The 17,542-nt window shown below is 52.6% G+C and overlaps 1 protein-coding gene across 6 annotated transcripts in view; it reads right to left on the bottom strand.

Annotated features, from left to right (window-relative positions):
• Positions 1-1,740: 1,740 nt before the first annotated feature.
• Positions 1,741-17,542, bottom strand: part of LOC113812850 (AT-rich interactive domain-containing protein 3C) — a 210,754-nt gene continuing 194,952 nt past the window's right edge. For 3 of the 6 annotated variants that reach the window (XM_070118843.1, XM_070118846.1, XM_070118842.1), the window contains 4 exons: positions 14,780-15,060; positions 5,554-5,756; positions 5,079-5,376; positions 1,741-4,156 (listed from right to left, as the gene is read on the bottom strand). In XM_070118843.1, the coding sequence (XP_069974944.1) occupies positions 4,050-4,156; positions 5,079-5,376; positions 5,554-5,756; positions 14,780-15,060 (889 nt within the window). In that variant the 3' untranslated portion in view covers positions 1,741-4,049. The remainder of the gene's footprint in view (positions 4,157-5,078; positions 5,377-5,553; positions 5,757-14,779; positions 15,061-17,542) is intronic. The other 3 variants (XM_070118845.1, XM_070118847.1, XM_070118844.1) reach the window with 3 other exon arrangements.

Below are 17,542 nucleotides of genomic sequence, written 5' to 3'. Positions count from 1 at the left end.
TCATATGAGGCAAGTACACACTGCAATAAAGTAGTTAGACCGTCACTTTACGCACAATTAGTATTTACCCAACGATTCGAGGGGGCGGTGTTAAGGAGGAAAATAGGAGAAGGGGGAAGGAAGCGAGAGACTTAATGAAGAAAGGGAGAGAGGGAGATACGGGAGGATTAGCATCATCACTGTTATTATCATTATCATTAACCTTTTTCATTTTCCTTAATATTTGTATTATTATCATCATTATTAGAATCATTATCGTTATCCTTAATTATCATTTTCAGTATCGATATTATTATAAATTATCATTATCATAATCAGTATCATCACCAATACTTTATAATCATGATCATTATCATTACCATTATTGTTGTTGCTGTTTTTTTTTTCTTTTATTATTATAATTATTATCATTGTTATCATCATCGTTATTATTGTTATCGTTGTTACTATTGCCATCATTCTTATTACTATTATTTTTATTTTTGTTATTTTTATTGCCTTTGTCCTCATCTCTTATGTTGCTGCTGCTTTATAGTTATGATAAGTACTCATATCATCATTCTTACATATTAAAATTCATATTATTTTGATGATCATAATTATTGCCGTTATTTTCATCAAGTTCTTCATTATTATTAGTTATCTTTAATGAAAGTGCTGTGATTTTTTTCACAGTAGGGTTGCAATTATTACCTTTATTGCCATTATTTTTGTTATTGTCATGACCTTTAGTGTTGTGATTTTCATAATTATCATTGTCATTCTCATTATTATGATCTTAATTATTACTGCCATCACTTATCGCTATCGTCTTATTTGTTTCGCCATCGTCACAATCATCATCATTAATACCATTATTATTCTTAATTTTATCATTTATCATCTCCAGTAATTCTTATTTTTTATCGTTATAGTTGACTGTTTAATTATCATCATTAATCATTAATGATATTCTGGTGCTTATTGAATAATGTAGTATTATAATAAATTTAATCTAATAACGGTATTTAATGACAATGGTATTATCATTATCTTTATTTTTATCATCACTCTCATACTCATTGTCATACATACATATTTTGAGCTATTAATAAATGAATCTTTTGGGCATGTACTTTTCGTAGCTTTGGCTTTTAGGGGTATTTCTTCTACCAATAACGGAGTTTTAGCTTGTTCTTCCGATTTCCGCCTTTTGTGGATTTCTACAACCCTTATTTTTTAATGGTTTTCTCTCAATTTTCTTCAAAATAGGATTTTTCCAATTGTTTTATCTATTTACTAATTTTATTTATTTATTTGTTTCTTGCTATATCCTGATTTTAGGCATTTTTTTTACTATTCCGGATTTTTGGATATCCCCTAAATAGATTATTAATTTCGTCTATCGATTCCCGGCTTTATGCCTAATTTTATTGGTATGTTTATCGGAGAGGTATCTGTCCTTCCTTTATTTTTTCTAATTAGATTCCTTGATTTGTTCATTCAATTCATCACACTTATTTTCTCATATTTAAAGGGACTTTTGATATTTCTTAGGGATTCCAGGCTTTTTTTCTGTTATGTGTCGTGTATGTTCCAGAACCCGGATTTCTGTGGCTGGTTTCCTGAATCCCGGATTTATAGTTTGGTGTTTGCAGGAGGACTTTGCTGGGCTTACTGTGGAGTGCCTCCTTCGTGATCGCTGGAGGGAAGGGCAGAAATAAAAGCCATGGCCTTGGGAGGGAAAATAAGAAATAAAAGTCACTACTAACACTTTATTGTTACTGTTTCATTTTTAAGTAACTGCCGCTCTACCTATAAGCTTATCTGTTATCCATGCTGGGGGCGCGCGGCTCCCCCGGTGGTCTGGGAAGAACACTGGAGAGCTGTACATTCTGTACATGACAAGTCATTTACAACATAACCTTAACATTAACATCGTAATGGTAGCAATAAGATAATAGGTCGGAACACGCTGACCCGCGTGGCACAGGGAGAGAGTTCACGGAGGAGGAAGGGGGAGGGGCGGGGACCCCCTGGCTACACTCAGGGCCGGCCAGCGGACCCCCGCTGCCTCAGGGCGCCGGGCAAGCGCAGGGGCGCGGCCGTGCCTCGCAGGGCGGCTCGGGAGCGCTCGTCCTCGCGCGCCCACGCCGCCCGCCTCGCCCTGCCCGCCCCTCGCTGGCGGCGCCGCCCGCACTCACGCTCACACGCAGACACGCACACTTGCGACCCCGCCCGCGGCCCAGCGTTCTGACGGGTCGCCGCAGCAGCCGCAAGCGCAGCGCCTGGAGCCGCGGCGCGCGATCGCTGGAGGAGGATCCCTGAGTTAACTGCTAGACGCACGCGCGCCCGCGCGGCCGCCGCCTCGCCGCCGCCCTGCTTTGGCACACGTCGCGCGGGCGCGGGGCGGAGGCCGTGCGGGCGCGCGCGCTCGCCACATGCACCACCACGTCACCATGCACACCAACCTAACCTAACCAATGACTAACTAACAGTAAATATTCCTCCTAGCAAAAATAAGTCTAATAAAAAAATGTAAGGCATTACAAAAATGCTACTGATTAATGTAGAAGGTTGGGAGACAATTGACTAATTGTCAGCTAATTTGTATATGGTAATAGGAGACACAAAAATCATAACCTGGAATTTTTTTAGTCAAAACAATTCAGGTACGAAGAATATTCGAAAGAATTTTTTTCCAATTTTGAGATCTTTCACATCGTAACAACAGGATATTGCACTCTGTTATCAAGGCTTTCAGGACTTGACATGTGGTCTCTTCTTGGTCTGTCTCACAACATCAACATTTCTAACGTAGTCTGAAGTCATCGTCGCACGCGAGTCACCACAATGCCGGCCGGCGGGGGCGTCCCCCTACCGCCGGCCGAGCCGTCGGCCTAGGCGCCCGTGCTCACCCGCTCGGCCTTCGCTCGGTCTCAACACTTCGTAAAACGCACAAGTCAACAGCGTTCAACCAAAACATTGCAAACAGAAACAATCAACAAATTAACAGGATCGGCCACACCTGGCGCTACGGTGGCTTTTTTATTTTTATTTTCCGTGGCCGACCGACTGGCTAGCCTGGAGAATGGCGTTCGGTCGGGAGCGGCAAGTGATTCTATATGTGTTTATATATATATATATATGTATAAAGTGGGCGGGGCGGTTCTGACGGCGTGGCCTCCGATCCGCCGCACGGTGTTCATGGCAGTTCATGGCAGTGTGCTTGTGTCATCCAGTGAACAAACACCTGTGGCTTGTATCTTCTCGTCCACCGGAATGGAGACGGGTCCTGCCATCCCGCGCCTCCTGCAGTTGGCGGCGTGGTCTCCCGCAGTCTAGGAAGGACGCCGCGGCGCTGGCAGCGTCTGGAGGATACTACAGTCTTTGGCAGCATCTGTTGGGATCACCACGGCTTCTCGCAACCACAGGCGGGGACGCTGCAGCCCTCTACGGTGCTTCACGGAACGCCACGCTGACGAGGAGACGTCAGCGCGCTCTTCTGGAGCCTTTCCGGGCCGCTTCCGCCGAGGCTCCCGCAGCAGGAAGCATCAGAACCCCCCGACTTGAGTATTAGGTTCATGAGATCACCGCACGGTTGTCTTAGCATAAACTGACCCGACAACAACAGGAGAGAAACAGGAATACGTCACTTGCTCTCACGGAACAATACTGTACAAGTATCATCACACAACATCGTAATAATTACACAAATAAATACAAGTGACCCTGATTCAGGGTTTCGCCAAGTTTCATTAAGCACTACAATGACTTTATTACATGGTATTTCCCCCGTGGCACGCTCGAGTCCGGGAGACTCGGTCCTTGGGGGAACAGAAGACTGAAGTTGGCGGAAGTCTCGTCGCGTGGCTGGAGCGCCGTCGAAGTCCGAGGCGCCTCGACGTCCCGTGACTTTGCGGGCCGGGACATCTCCAGCAACGACTACTTCTGTACCGCCCGCAGCCCCCAGACCAAGACTATCTGGCAGGGGGTAGGGGGCGGGCCCTGCGCCAGCCTCAGCCCTCGGGAGGAGGATGTTTACCAGGTGGTCGGCAGGGGGCGCCGCCTTAGCTGAAACGGGCCCTGGGCGCCTGAGCAAACAAAACCCCCTGGTATAGAATGCCGTTGATTTCCATGCTCACAACTAAGCTCTGGTCCTGGCTCCGGCCGTCGCCTGCAACGGAAACGGCAAATTAATGGAGGAAAATTGCAATCACACACAATATGCTGATGTTCTCAACAGGTTCCATTAATAACAATGACTGAACGTCTTTTCATATGAACAGTGAACAGAAAAATAAATACAACTGCTTATTCATAACGAAGAGATAACGAATCATTACTGTTAGATGTAGCAATTATAAGAAATAAATATCCAAAATAAGAAAGAAAACTAAGATACAATAACAGATAAGAGGGATGAGAGGAGAAATCGAGATTAGAGAAGACAAGATGAGAAAAGAAAAAGGGATAAGAGGGAGGAAAAGGGAGAGGGGGAGGAGGAGGTTGGGAGTGGGAGGGGGTAGGAGAGGAAGAGTTAAAAGAAGAAGGGGAGAGGGGGGGGTGAGTGGGAGAAAGAGACCATGAAAGGAAGAGAAACTGAGAGGGAGAAGGGAGGGAAAGAGAGAGACACAGAAAGATATGAAGGGGAAATAAAAGTTGATAGAGAGACAGATGGAGGGGGAAGGGAGGAAGGGAGAATAAAACGGAGAGGTGAAGGAAAGAGGAAAGGAGGAAGGAAGAGAACAGATGAGAAATAGAGAAGGGGGGGGGGGGAGTGAGAGAAGGTAAGGAGGGAGGGAGAGAAGGAAGGGAGGGAGGGATGGATGGAGAGAAGAAGGGAGGGAGGGAGGGATGGAGAGAAGAAGGGAGGGAGGGATGGATGGAGAGAAGAAGGGAGGGAGGGATGGATGGAGAGAAGAAGGGAGGGAGGGATGGATGGAGAGAAGGGAGGGAGGGAAGGAGACAAGAAGGGAGGAAGGGAAGGAGAGGAGAAGGGAGGGAGGGAAGGAGAGGAGTAAAAGAAAGGAGGAAGGGCGAGAAGGAGAGAAGAGAACGAGCGAACGCGCATCGAGACGCAGGCGGGGCTTCTGTACCTGGAGACTCACCCCTGGAAGTGATCTTGATGTTGGCGGCCGACTGGCCTGGGGGCCCGGGGGTGGTGGGGGGAGGGAGGCGGTGGTCGTGGGGCTCGTCCTGCTGGGCCTGGCGTTTGGGCGCGGGGGGCAACGACCCCTCTTCTAGGCGGCTGCGGATGTCGTTGCGCAGGTCGTTACGGAGGTCGTTGCGGAGGTCGTTCCTGAGGTCGGCGCGCTGGTCGCTCTCCTTGACGCGCCCCGGCCGCTGCAAGCAGAAGGCCTGATATCCTCGGTTATCAAGAAGGGGCGGCACATCCTACGACAGAGCAACGGGTTCGGGGCATTTAAAGGGGGGCAAAGCGAGCGTCAATCTTAGGCATTAGGTAATCAGGTCTCAAGGTAGGATGAGCCACCTTCTTGTGTGTTTAGGCAATGCAATACTCATCTATTTTCAGGAAACGAGAGAGGTTCGAGGGTCAGCTCCGGTACTTACGTCTTCCTTGACGTCGAGGTTGAGCGCCTCCTTCTGCGGCGGGAAGGGGATGCCCGCCAGGGGGTGGGGGGGCGGGGGCAGCTTGGGCCCGTCCTCCTCGTGCTGGAAGCCTCCGCCGAGGCCCTGGTTGTACAGCTTCCACATGGTGAGTCGCGTCGCCTCCAGCAGCGCCTCCTGCGACCCCGGGGGAGAGCCTCCGCGACCTGTGTGGAATGAAGAAATGAAACCCGTTAGTTTTGCTTCTGTTAGTCACGAAAAGTAATTACCTACAACCATCCACTAATTTGCTAAAGATTAAGAAATGAAATACAAAGAGAACACAAAGTCTTAGTGATATTTCTACGAATACCGTAGATACGTGGGCGAGCGTCTTGTGTCCCCCGCATTCGTAAAATACTAATTCAAATTGAAACCCTCGTTGCCGCCGAACCCTTCGCAGCCGCAACACCCGAGTTCCTTCTGGTCGATGTTTTCGTAGTGGCGCGAAGTCGTGGCACTCTAAAGGCCACCATTTGTCAGGCCTGGCGAGGGCAGGCAGGTCCTTCGTGGCCCAGGTGGAGGCAGCGAAAGGAGGAGGAGGAGGAGGCGCGGCGCCATATTAACCGCTCACATTATCATCCCCACAAAAGCTCCATCATCAGCGCCGGGCTCCGCGTCACAATCCGAGGAGGTAATTATCAAATCCCGCCAGCCCTCCCGCGGGCCGCGCCATCTCCGCCCTTGCGGCGCCCGGCCATAAGGGCCCAAGTCAGGCGCCGGCGCCCCTCGACGCCCTCGGGAATCGTCTTTAATGCCTGACGCAGTGATTAATTGGAAAATGCAGATAAGCTGCGCGCCGCAGCCTCGCTTGCGGGAGGCCGCCCGTCCGCGCGCGGTGCACGGGCGGCGTGGGCGGCGAGTCGGTCGCCGTCGGTCCCGCGGCCGACGTCAGGCGCGACGCGACGGAGGCGTCGGCGCGGTGTCACAGCGCGAGAGGGCCGCGCGCCGGGGCGAAGCTTTGTGGGAATCGGCCAAGCTCAGTGACAAAGGAAAGCGCAGAGCTGCCATTAATCTTGTCCAAATAGATATGTAAATAGGCACCTCGACCTGCCCTGACCCGCACTCCCAGGCTGCGCCGGGACGCTCTCCCGCCCTCTGGGAGACGCTGCCTGTCTCCTTGGCAAATGATGGCAATCATGTATCTTCTTTCAGAATGAGAAGCCGTGTCGCTGCGCTGGCGATGCTGTCTGGCTGTTTCGTGGCTTTCGCTTCGTTACTTGTTAAGATCGACGTCGGGCGTCAGCAGCTGATGGAGCTCCACACACGGTCCTAGTTTCGTCCGAGACTTCAACGCTCCGCAGAAAGTGATCTCAGCCCCATCCGAGGGAACAAACCGCCCGCCGTCGACGCCCCCGAGCTCATCGCCCGGCGCGTCCTGGCGCGGCCGCGTCGGATTAAACCCACAATGCGCCGTTTGTTATGATATCTGGCGGCGCTCGAGACCCTCACGGCGGGCGGCGTCTGCGGCACGTGAGCCTCGCTTGGCGGATGATCCTCTCGATAACGCCCATCCATCACGGACGCCACCCCGGTTTAGCAACCTCTACAGGACGCTGCACGCCCTCGTCAAGCCCCGTCGCTGACCACTTCATCTCAGGACCGCCCACGCCCACCCCTCGCTCTCCTCGGCCCCGCAAGACGCCCTGCGCCCTCCCTTCCCGCTAGCGCTCCTCAGATCTGCGGACGTGATGGGCGTCCTTCCCGGGCGGAGATTAAGCCGGCGTTGTGCTCGTCAATGGCCCCGAGACGATGGCCGCGTCACATCACTCACGAGAAGCAGCTGGAGGCCGTAAACATGGCCATGGCCCGCGAGAGAGCGCGTCAATTAGCACCTGCGAGAGGCGGGGGATCGGCGAGAGCGAGCTGGGAGCAAGTGCCCGTAATTTTGAAGTATGAGAATTTATAGCATTTATCAGATTTTTTAATGATTTAAATTGACAGTAATGTAATTTAGAGTCCTGGGAAGGTGCTGATCGCGGGGAATCGATGCGTCGCCATGACAGGTTGAAAAATCGCTGGAAAATCTACACATACGGCATTTACGCGGTCGCCATTATTCTAAGGAGACACGCACAAAAGGCTCATTATCATATCGTTTATAATGGGAATTAGGCGGTTTTGTATCGGCCTGTCTCGGGCGCCTTTTTAAGGGTTCTTTCGGCTTGTTTCTCAGGGGAGATCGGGCGAGCCTCTCTCGGGGCTTAGCGCGGCCCCGGGTCCCCCTCCCGCCGCCCGACGGGCTGGAGAACAAGGCCCAGTCGAAGAACAAATCCGGACCCGTACAAGAACGCGCGTGACAATAAAGTGCTCCTCCGCCGTCGCTAAGGAATCTCGCCATTAATTACTGATCGCATAAGGCAGCGCGCAGCCGGCAAGCAGGGTCGGGAAGGGGCGCCCTCGCCGCGGCCGTCCGCGAGTTGCTATCAGGTCGGAGGTGCTCGGGGCGCCCCATCCGTCTTGCCTTATCTCTGATATCCATTTTCCGCTGATCATTTCTATCCGTCTTGAGCTCATCCATGAATGTCGTCTCCCTTAACTGCGCCCTCACTTGTTCTCGTCATCCAGCCCCGCGCCGGTGCCGCCCCGCCTCCTCTGCGAGCCGCGGCGGCCGCCCTTCCGAACGGGCGCGGCGCGGGCAGGGGCGTCGAGGGACACCGCAGAAGGACAGCAGGACACCGAGACACCAGGGACGCCGCAGGACAAGGAAAGGGACTCCAGAAATACAAGCAGCGAGCGCCCAGGGAGAGACGACGGCCGCCGCAGCCAGTCTTCCAATATGCAAATGCAAAATAATTATTCACGCGGGGTCGAGATCCAATTAACAAGTGACGAGACTAAGGTAAACTAATGGCGAGCCCCCGGCGCACTGGACCACGTACCCGGCCCTCCCCCCCTGCCCGCCCTCTCCAACCCCCACCTCCTGCTCTTCTGCCCACCTACCCTACCCCCACTGCCCATCTCCTCCACCCCCCACCACCTCTTTCCCACCTCCTCCTGCCTTCTTCCCACTTCGCATCGCCCTCGCTCTCCCTTTATGCTTCTTCTTTGACATCACGTTCTTCCTCTTACTCCAGCAATACCCCACCGCTTCCCCTCTCCCGGGTCCCCCTCCTCTTCCCTTCCACTCCCCCGTCCTCCCGTCTCCCCTCCCCTTGTCCCCCTCCTGTTCCCCTTCCCCTCCCCCTTTGTGCTTGCGTCCCACGACCAGCTCAGCGACCGAGGCAGTGACACAGGCAGGCGGAGGATCAGTCAGAGAGGCGCTGCAGTGAGGAGAGCGTCGAGGATTGAGGAGCTGGGGTTGGGGGTATTAGGGGGGGTGGGGAAGGGCCCCTCACTGCGTGGTAATCACCCCCCGGCGCGCCCACCATCCCAGCCGCCACACGCCCTCGGCCGCACGATACTGATGACGACTTCTGGCCGCTCGCATCCTTCCTCCCTTCCTCCCTCCCTCCCTCCCTCCGTCTCTTCCTCATTTGCTGATCTCCCTCTACTTCTTCGTTCTTATCCTCTACCTCCTTTTCATTGTCTTTCTCTTCTTGCTCTTTCTTCCTCTCCTTTCTCCTCTTCCTCTCCCTTCTCCTCCTCCTCTTTCTTCTCCTCCTCCTCCTCCTCTTCCTTCTCCTCCTCCACCTCTTCCTCTCCCTCTTCGTCCACTGCTACCTTCTTTGTGAAGATATAAATTTCAACACCTTATCTGACAGAAGTTCCCTTCCAGCATCATTTCAAGAAACAATTTTGAAATCGTAACTGCAAATAGTGATGGAATACGTCACCAATAAGATAATATGCTTTAACAACGCAATACGTTTGATAACGAGACAATACTCGACAATAAGACAATATCTATGCTAATAACAAGACAATAGGTAACAATAAGGCATTATATTTAATAACAAAAAGAACCACATGCTGTAAGACAATACATTAAGCAACGACACCTAACACAGAATAATTTCTCTCTCCTGAACCCCCTTAACCCCACACAACACTCGACAAAATGAACCCTTCCCTTTGTGAATGACAAAAAAGAAAGGAAAAAAATGCAGGATGGTGTCTCTGAGGGTGAGAGGTGAGAGTGACGCTAAACATGCAGGAGAAATTAGGCGTCGTTGGCGTCGAGCAATGAAGAGCAAAAGGCTGTCAAGGAAAGGAGACTAATTTTTGATGAAAGTCGAAGGGTTTATTCTCTCGAAGCCGAGGGATCCCTTCTTGGGAAACTGGAGGCTGATTGTGTGTGTGGGGGGGCGGGGTCGGTCGCTATTTCTTTCCTTCTTTCTTTCTTTCTCTCGCAATTGCTCTGTCTGGCTCTCTCGCTCTCGTTCTCGCACTCTCTTGTTCTCGTTTTCTTTCGCTCTCATACTCGTATCCGTTCCCGTTCTCGCTCCCTCTCTCTCTCTCAACCCTCCTTCCCCCTCTCATTCCCTCCCTCCCCCTCTCTCTCCCTCCCTCCCCCCCCCTGTCTCTTCCTCCCTTCCCCCCCTCTGCCTCTCTCCCTTCCCCCCCCCTCTCTCCCTCCCTCCCTCCCAAGCCCCGCATCACTTTTACCACCTCCGGTAACAAGCTACAGTCGAGGCTATGGCACCTTCCCCTCTCCTCCCCCTCCCTCATCCTCCAGCGGGCGTGAGGATCTGATGGGCGGGGGGATGGGGGTGGAAAGGGGAATGGGAGAAGGAAAGGGGGAAAGGGGTGGGCAGAAAGGAGATGAGGAAGGGGAAGGGGATGGGGGTGGGAGGGGGGGGGAGACCTCCAATGGGTGGGAACATTTTTGGAACATTTTTTTCTGGCGCTCACGGCAGACTAGCCAATCACGCAGCCAAGAATCCGGTCTGGAAGAGGTGATATGGGGGGTGGGGGATGGGGGAGGGGATTCTTGGTTTTGCGGTCCAGGGGGGAGGGGAGGGGATGAGGCTAGGGGGAGGGGGAGGCCGGACACTTAAAGCCGGTAAAAGCCTAATACGAAGCCGGCGCAAAGTGTATAAAACGCATATAAACCACATAAAGCACGGAGACTCGGGTCCGGGCCGGCCGAGGCGGACCATAAAGGCTGCAGAAGGTCGGTAAAATAAATCGTTAGCGCGGCGCCGCGGGCCTGATCCAGCCCGCGATATCACGCTCGTTCCGGCGATGGAATTTACAGCCGATATTTGATGGCTCGTCATAAATTCACATGCATTTTTACGACGCCCACACCCCCCGCCCTCCCGCCCCGCCCCGCCCCCTTCTAACTACCGTCTGGTCCTGGAGGCGGAGGCGGCAGCGCCTCGGATTGCCGCAGCGCCCTTGCACGCGGCCTTATCGCTCGCCGCCCGTCACGACGGCACCGCCTGCGCCCGCGCCGCGCCCTCCCCTGCGAAGGCGACCCGCCCACTGCCCTGGCTCACGCGACGCCCGCGAGCCTCGCGAAAGACGCCTCGAGAAAGCAGTGAACTTCAGTCAAGCCTAATTAATACGAAACGCTTAATGTCCATCGCGCGGAGGCCCCGGCGCCTCGCAGCCACCCTTCTGCTGCATATTTATGATCCGCTGAGCCCGAGGACGCCCACGGGCGAGCGCGCGCGCCGGCCCGCCAGTAAGGCACCGCCTCGCCGCCCATTAACAGGAATGACGCCGTCCGCGGTCCTCCGTCCGGCGCGCAAAAACCCGCGGATAAACACATTTAAATTTGTAATAATTCCAAGTTTGGACTCGCGCGGCGACCGCGACAAGCGACGGCGGGAACCCGCTACGCCGTTGCAACCCGCCACAGCTCGCGCCAAGGCCGCTCCTGCTGCACACTTGCCCCGCCCGCGCTACCTACCGTCCGACAGAAGCGTGGGCGGCGCGGGCGGTCGCGGTGGCAGCGCCGGCGGGCGGCGCGAGGGGCGCTAGCGGGGCGCGCCGCGAGGGCTGACACGTCGGCGCCGCCGCCTCCTTCGCCTCATAAATACGGCAACAGTTTTATGGCGGCCGGAATGCCCATTGTCAGTCGTAAACGTCAATTTGCATTCAAATCCTGAGCATTATATAGTCAGCTGATGGATCATGGAGTCAATAAACATTTTGTTGTGTGGCAGCCTCTCTGTCCTGCGCATGACCTGCGCTGACCTGCTGATGGGCGGCCGCCGCTGCCCTGCCTCCGGCCTGCTGACTCGCCGGTGGTCAGCACGCATCCCTGGCTCTTCCCGTGAGAATCGTCATTACCATCCTCCTCCTCCTGTTCCTCCACCCTCTCCCCCTCCGCCCCCTCTCCTCCTGCTCCCCGCAATCCTTCTTCATTGCCGCGTCCTTCCCCGCGTCCCCCGCGGCCAACATACCCCGCGCGCGCACGAACAATGCACAGCCCCGGGAACAGCGCCGCCACCAAAGCACCGCCCGCACGCCCGCCCGATGTTAATCTTTAATTATCGAGAGGAGAGAAAAAAGAAAAAACGAGAGAGAGAGAGAAAGAAAGAAAAAAACATCGCAGGCTCTAGCTCTCTCATCTATCACGAAATGAAGGCTCATTTACGGTACAATCACCGGCACCTTGCCATCCATCTCCATCCACCATGATCGCTGTCGGCTCCGTACAGATGGTGTCCCGCCGAACACGCTGATGCTGTGTGTCCTGTGCGGGATGAGGCGGTGCTCTATGTTCTAACGAGTGCCTGCTGGGGCTCTACGGCTCTGTGGGGCTCTACGGCTCTATAGTTTTACGGTTTGAAGAGGCTCTGTATTATGCGCTAACGAGGTCAAGCGCAAAAAGAAGCGTTATCTGGATGTAAAAGACCCGCTGTCTGAACGGGTGCGCTCGAGTTCTAACAAGTGCCTTCGGTGTTTCTTGGATCTACGGGTCCCTAGCGGCTGCGTTGGTGAAGTAAAAAGCAAATAAAAAACGTTATCTGACTACGGAAGCCTCGTTGTTTGAGAAGCTTTGCTCTCTGAAGTGAGGATACGATGCCGGCGTTCCTTCAGGACACGGCTCCGCGGGGAAGAAGCCTTGAACTCCGCAAAGCTTCAGATCCTCGGGAGGCTTCTCGACGCAGACGGCCCAAGGAAACCCTCAGATACAGGACTCGGTGAAGCTGCCGTTCTTTCATCTCCCGAAGCAGCTATGAAGCTTCCATAAGACTGCATGACTAACTTCGACCCCTTCCCTGCGGCTTGCGGGGAGGGCTTGTTGCGAAGTGTGGTAATCAGCTTAGGTGTAATACTGGCTTCCACTGACCCCGTATTTGTGCTCGTGTGGTAATCTTAGATCAGCTTTCTCGTTCTCATTGACAAGGAAAATTTGCCAAGTTCAAGGATGCCAACCGAAGCTAATGGAAGACAACGAATACCACGATCTAAGTCAGGTTCGCGCTCGAGGACTGGGATGCAGGTGAGTGGCAGCGTTGATGCCATCAAACGGAAATTCATTTGCGCATTTGCTCTTCGTCATGTTGCAGGCGACCACGGTGGCACCCCCGGACGGCCTTGAAGGTGGCAGCAAACCGGCACTGACTGTCCATAAGCCTTTAAAAGATTTCCCCCACAGCACGGCCGTGGCAGGCAACTCAGGTCGCGTGAGTGCGTGTCGAGGCCGCAGGCACAGCCGTCCGGGATGGCACTGCGAGCCAGCCCTCACACACGCAACAAACGCGCCCCCAGCGCTGAGTGCCACGCGAGGGGCGGGTGGTGGGGGCCAGCGCGGCGTCGTGGGTTGACAGCTACAAAGTCCGGCGTTCACACTGATACAGAAAACGTGGGTGGCTCTGACACCGCGGGCGGGGGAGCCAGCCCACGCCCGCCCCCAACGCGGGCGCATCCACCGCCGCCCGCATGGTCCACGTTCCCTCGGCCCGACCCGCAATCTCGACCATCGTGTGGGCGCCCCTCGCCCCCTCCCGCCCGCCGCCCGCCATCTTGTCGGCTGATCATTTACATACGTAATCACGGAGCAACGGGTAATTGCGATATTGCTGAGCACGGCCGTGCAGATGCAAATGTTGAAAGTGATCACGATCTGGCGCAGGATACATACACGACGAGCCCGGCGCGGCTGACGGACCGTCCGCTCTGGAAGTGTCCGTCGCGGGACATCCATAAGGACGTCTCACTCAGGAAGTCATCATCGTGCACCGTCACCTTCCTCCGTGGTAAGAACCGAGGACCTACTGACGGCGACTCTGAAGGCGGAACGTGAGCCATATGGCTCCTTCCGAAAACCATTTCCAACCGCGCGCTGACGGTCGCTTCCTTCTCCTGACGACGACGCCGAAGACGCTTCCCGCTGCATGCCATCATCATCGTGTTCACAGGAGCCGAGACCCCTGCATTTACAAGCAATTCATCACTTGCTTCGCTTGTTAGCTTAATCAGTCTCTCAGTGGTTCACTTTCTCATTCACATTCTCACTCGTTCGTTTATACACACACAGCATTTACTCATTCATATACTCGTTACATTCACATTCACATTCTCTCTCTCTTTCTCATTCAAATGTTCAGTATTTACTCACTTACCTCGCTCTTTCATACCCTCATTCGCTTGTACACTCACTCACAACATTCACTCAATCATGTATTCACAACTTCACTCGAGCAAAAACTAAACAAAAAATCAAACATAAACAGAACGAAAAAACAAAAGGCAGATAAACGCCAATGCCCAATAGCGAGTATAATCATCGTCTCTTCCTCTTCTTCTCCCTTTCGTTGTGTTTGTCTCGCGTTCAGCATAAATCTACCACATCAGCATAGACGGATCTGGTACGCCCGAGGCAACACGAAAAGCAACGGAAAGGCCTCCAGACGTCAAAATCAAAATCAAACGCCCACAGACCAGTCCCTCAGTTAGAGAATCCTTAGACATATCACGCGAGACCTCCCGAGGCATTCCATAAGCAAGTACGTGGTAGAATATCCCCTTGGAGATGTAACGCTAAACAAGGAGGCCGCGATACATGCCTTTAGAATTCTTGGAATCGTCGTATATATATATATATATATATATGTGTGTGTGTGTGTGTGTGTGTGTGTGTGTGTGTGTGTGTGTGTGTGTGTGTGTGTGTGTGTGTGTGTGTGTGTGTGTGTGTGTGTGTGTATACACAAGACTTCCTTAGTCTATCGATAAACAAGTACATGGTAAAAAAAAGTAAGACAAAATAGAATAAATAAACAAACGGAGGCCGCGGCGTATCCCTGAGGACGGCCTACGGCCCCCAGAGTGCCACGGAGTGCCAACTCACCCAAGAGATAGTCCTGCGGTGCCAGCGGATGAGAACCTCCGTTCCCGTTGCCGTTGAGCTGTGGTCGCGGTACTAGACTGAGGGGGTTCTGTAGGTTCTGTAGGTTCTGGAGAGACTGTAGGTTCTGTAGGGGGAGGAGGGGGGGCTGCACCGTGTCCCCGTAGGTGCCGTAGGAGGACCGCCGCCCCTCGCGCCTGTTGCCGTCGATGGCGCACTGGAGCTCCGCCGGGTTGGACAGCTTCATCTTCTCGCACTCATAAGGGTAAAGGTATTTCATGTACCTGCGGCAGAGAGGGCGTCATTGAGACAAGTGCATGAGACGTAAAAAGTTGGGGGAAAATAGTTTTAATTGTAACTACACACAAATATCAAAATTTGCAAAATGATATGTAGAATATCTGACAGAATGTGATAAAATGCATCATAAAATGTTATGAGATATATAAAGTACAAAAAAAAGTGACAGTATGCAAAATGTGCCGTAAAATTATCTTAAAAATCATGCCATCTATGTAAAACAAGTATTCGTGATTACATGTAAATGCATACATAAAAATTATTGTGACAAAAAGAGGCTTATAATAAATGTTCTCATGTCACACAACAACAACAGTAAATAAAAACGAACAAAGCAACAAACACATAAATCATATTACGTACAAAAGATCCTGAAGTTATTAACAGTCTTCAAAATGCCGTTAAACACTACTAATAAACACCACAAACTTATCTTCACACCTGGTATTTTCTTTGTACTTCGAAATCCTAAACTTCGAAGGAAAAAGCACATTTTAGTCCTACTTTACCATCCTTGATTCATTATCGGAAACCTCGCAAACCCGGCCAAAAATAATGATAAAAATATATATATAATAATAATAACAATATCAATAATAATAATAAATCCTTTGCCCGATGTGTTTACGATACTAGTCCTTCTTTTCTCACTCAGGCAAAAACCGATCATTTGCCATCTCTTAGCAAGGGTGGAAATGCAATGCAACGACTGATATGCAAGGCTCACAGCTGCATTTTCATTCGAGGAATTTGTTTCTGACATAATCATGTCACGAATACCATGGACGACTCACGATAGACGACAGAAAAAATAATCGTAATGCACACGAATGTCCTCATTGACACGCATGTCGACTGTCCTTTTTTCTTCTCCTTTCCCGCGCTCCCGTTTTCTTTCACTTTTTACCCGCGCTATTATGGCCGATCGAGTGTCCGTTTATTTTCGCCTTTTTCGACCCCTGCTTTTCCCATCGTTTAACGGATGACTGATCACCGGAACAAGAAGTAATTTAGATGGGATAATTAGACTTCGAGGCGCCCACTCGCCTACCCATCCGCCCACTCGCCCATCCTCCTAAACTCGCTTTGAGAAGGCAATCGGAAAATTCAGAATCGAAAGTAAACAATCTAAAATAAAAAAGCAGAGATTAAATATATAATTAAATAAACTTAAAAAGGATGGGAATAATTTAACCTTCATTAAAGAAAATTCGTAAGCAAGGTTAGGCAATCTGTTCTAAAAATATAAAACACCGTTGATTTAAATAACAGCAAATAAGTAATGTAGGAAAGGATCTTTTTAACCTTCATTATCGACTGCCTAATGACGGGTTAACATAAAAGCTTTGAGAAGATACACGCTTGTTATATCTCCAATAATAAAATCATCTTCAAATACGGTGGTTAAAGGCACCGGGATCCCGCAGCGAGCACCTCGGCCACTCCGCCTCCCCAGGGTTTACCGCCGCTTGGTAACCCACCGGCAGGATCGGTACTGGAAGATTATGCCCGGTAAGACGGTAGCGGGCGTGGGCTGGGGTGGGCGTGTGGGGGCGTGGCCGGGCCTGACTTACGCAGGGCACACCCACCGTTTACGAGCACGCGGGTCCCGAGCGCCCTCCCTAACCTGGCCGCGGCGCCCCGGCATAAGACACGCAGCCACCGACCCTGCGCTCGCCGCTGTCCCCGGGCGCCGCGGGACCGCCGTCCGCCCGCCTCCGCCAGACGCGGAGATCGATTGATAAGGAACGAGTAAATAAAATCAAGTAAATAAAGAAGGCAATTTCAGGGGCGCTGCCCTGGGACACGCCAGGCATATATATGGCTTGATATGAGGCCGGGAAGGAGGCTGCCTAACGAGCTCATCTGCAGTTAGGTTATCTCTGCCTACACTCCGCAAGCATTAAGCATAATATGCAGCATCAGAAGTCGCGCATGGAGTCTCATGTAGGCGAGTCCCCCGCTCTAACAATGCTGCATTAGGGCGTGAGAGCTGGAGCCTCGGTAATCAATAGCTCGATCGAAATTGCAACAGCGGCGAGCACACTTGGCCTCGACGGCTCGGGACGGCCACGCAGGTGCAGCGCGGGAGGAACGCACGGAGCGCTGAGGCGGCGTTGCACTTAGACCGAAAACAAACGAACTCGGTAACACAACACTTGCAACGAGTCTCAAGGTAACGCTTCTCGGCGATACACGAGGGGGTCCGTTCCCCCCACCGCTGTTGAACACGTGTCGAAGCTGATATAACGTGCAAGGGAGCAGCTGACAAGTGTCGGCGCGACAGGTAACAAACAGGTGCGTGTGTAGATAACCCCGACCTGTCCACGGCGCAGCCCTTCGCGTCGCGGGAATGTAGCGGGCGGCCTGTAGCAGCGACCTTCGCCGCGGGAGAATGAGCCTTATGGCGCGGCGCTCCAAGGGCGGCGGGCGCGGGGCTCGGCCGGGGGCGAGGGCGCGAGGCGG

Source organism: Penaeus vannamei, chromosome 43, assembly GCF_042767895.1.
Source record: "Penaeus vannamei isolate JL-2024 chromosome 43, ASM4276789v1, whole genome shotgun sequence".
NCBI lineage: Eukaryota > Metazoa > Arthropoda > Malacostraca > Decapoda > Penaeidae > Penaeus > Penaeus vannamei.
The sequence above is the reverse complement of the archived record's forward strand: the minus strand, read 5'-3'. Positions and strand labels throughout refer to the sequence as shown.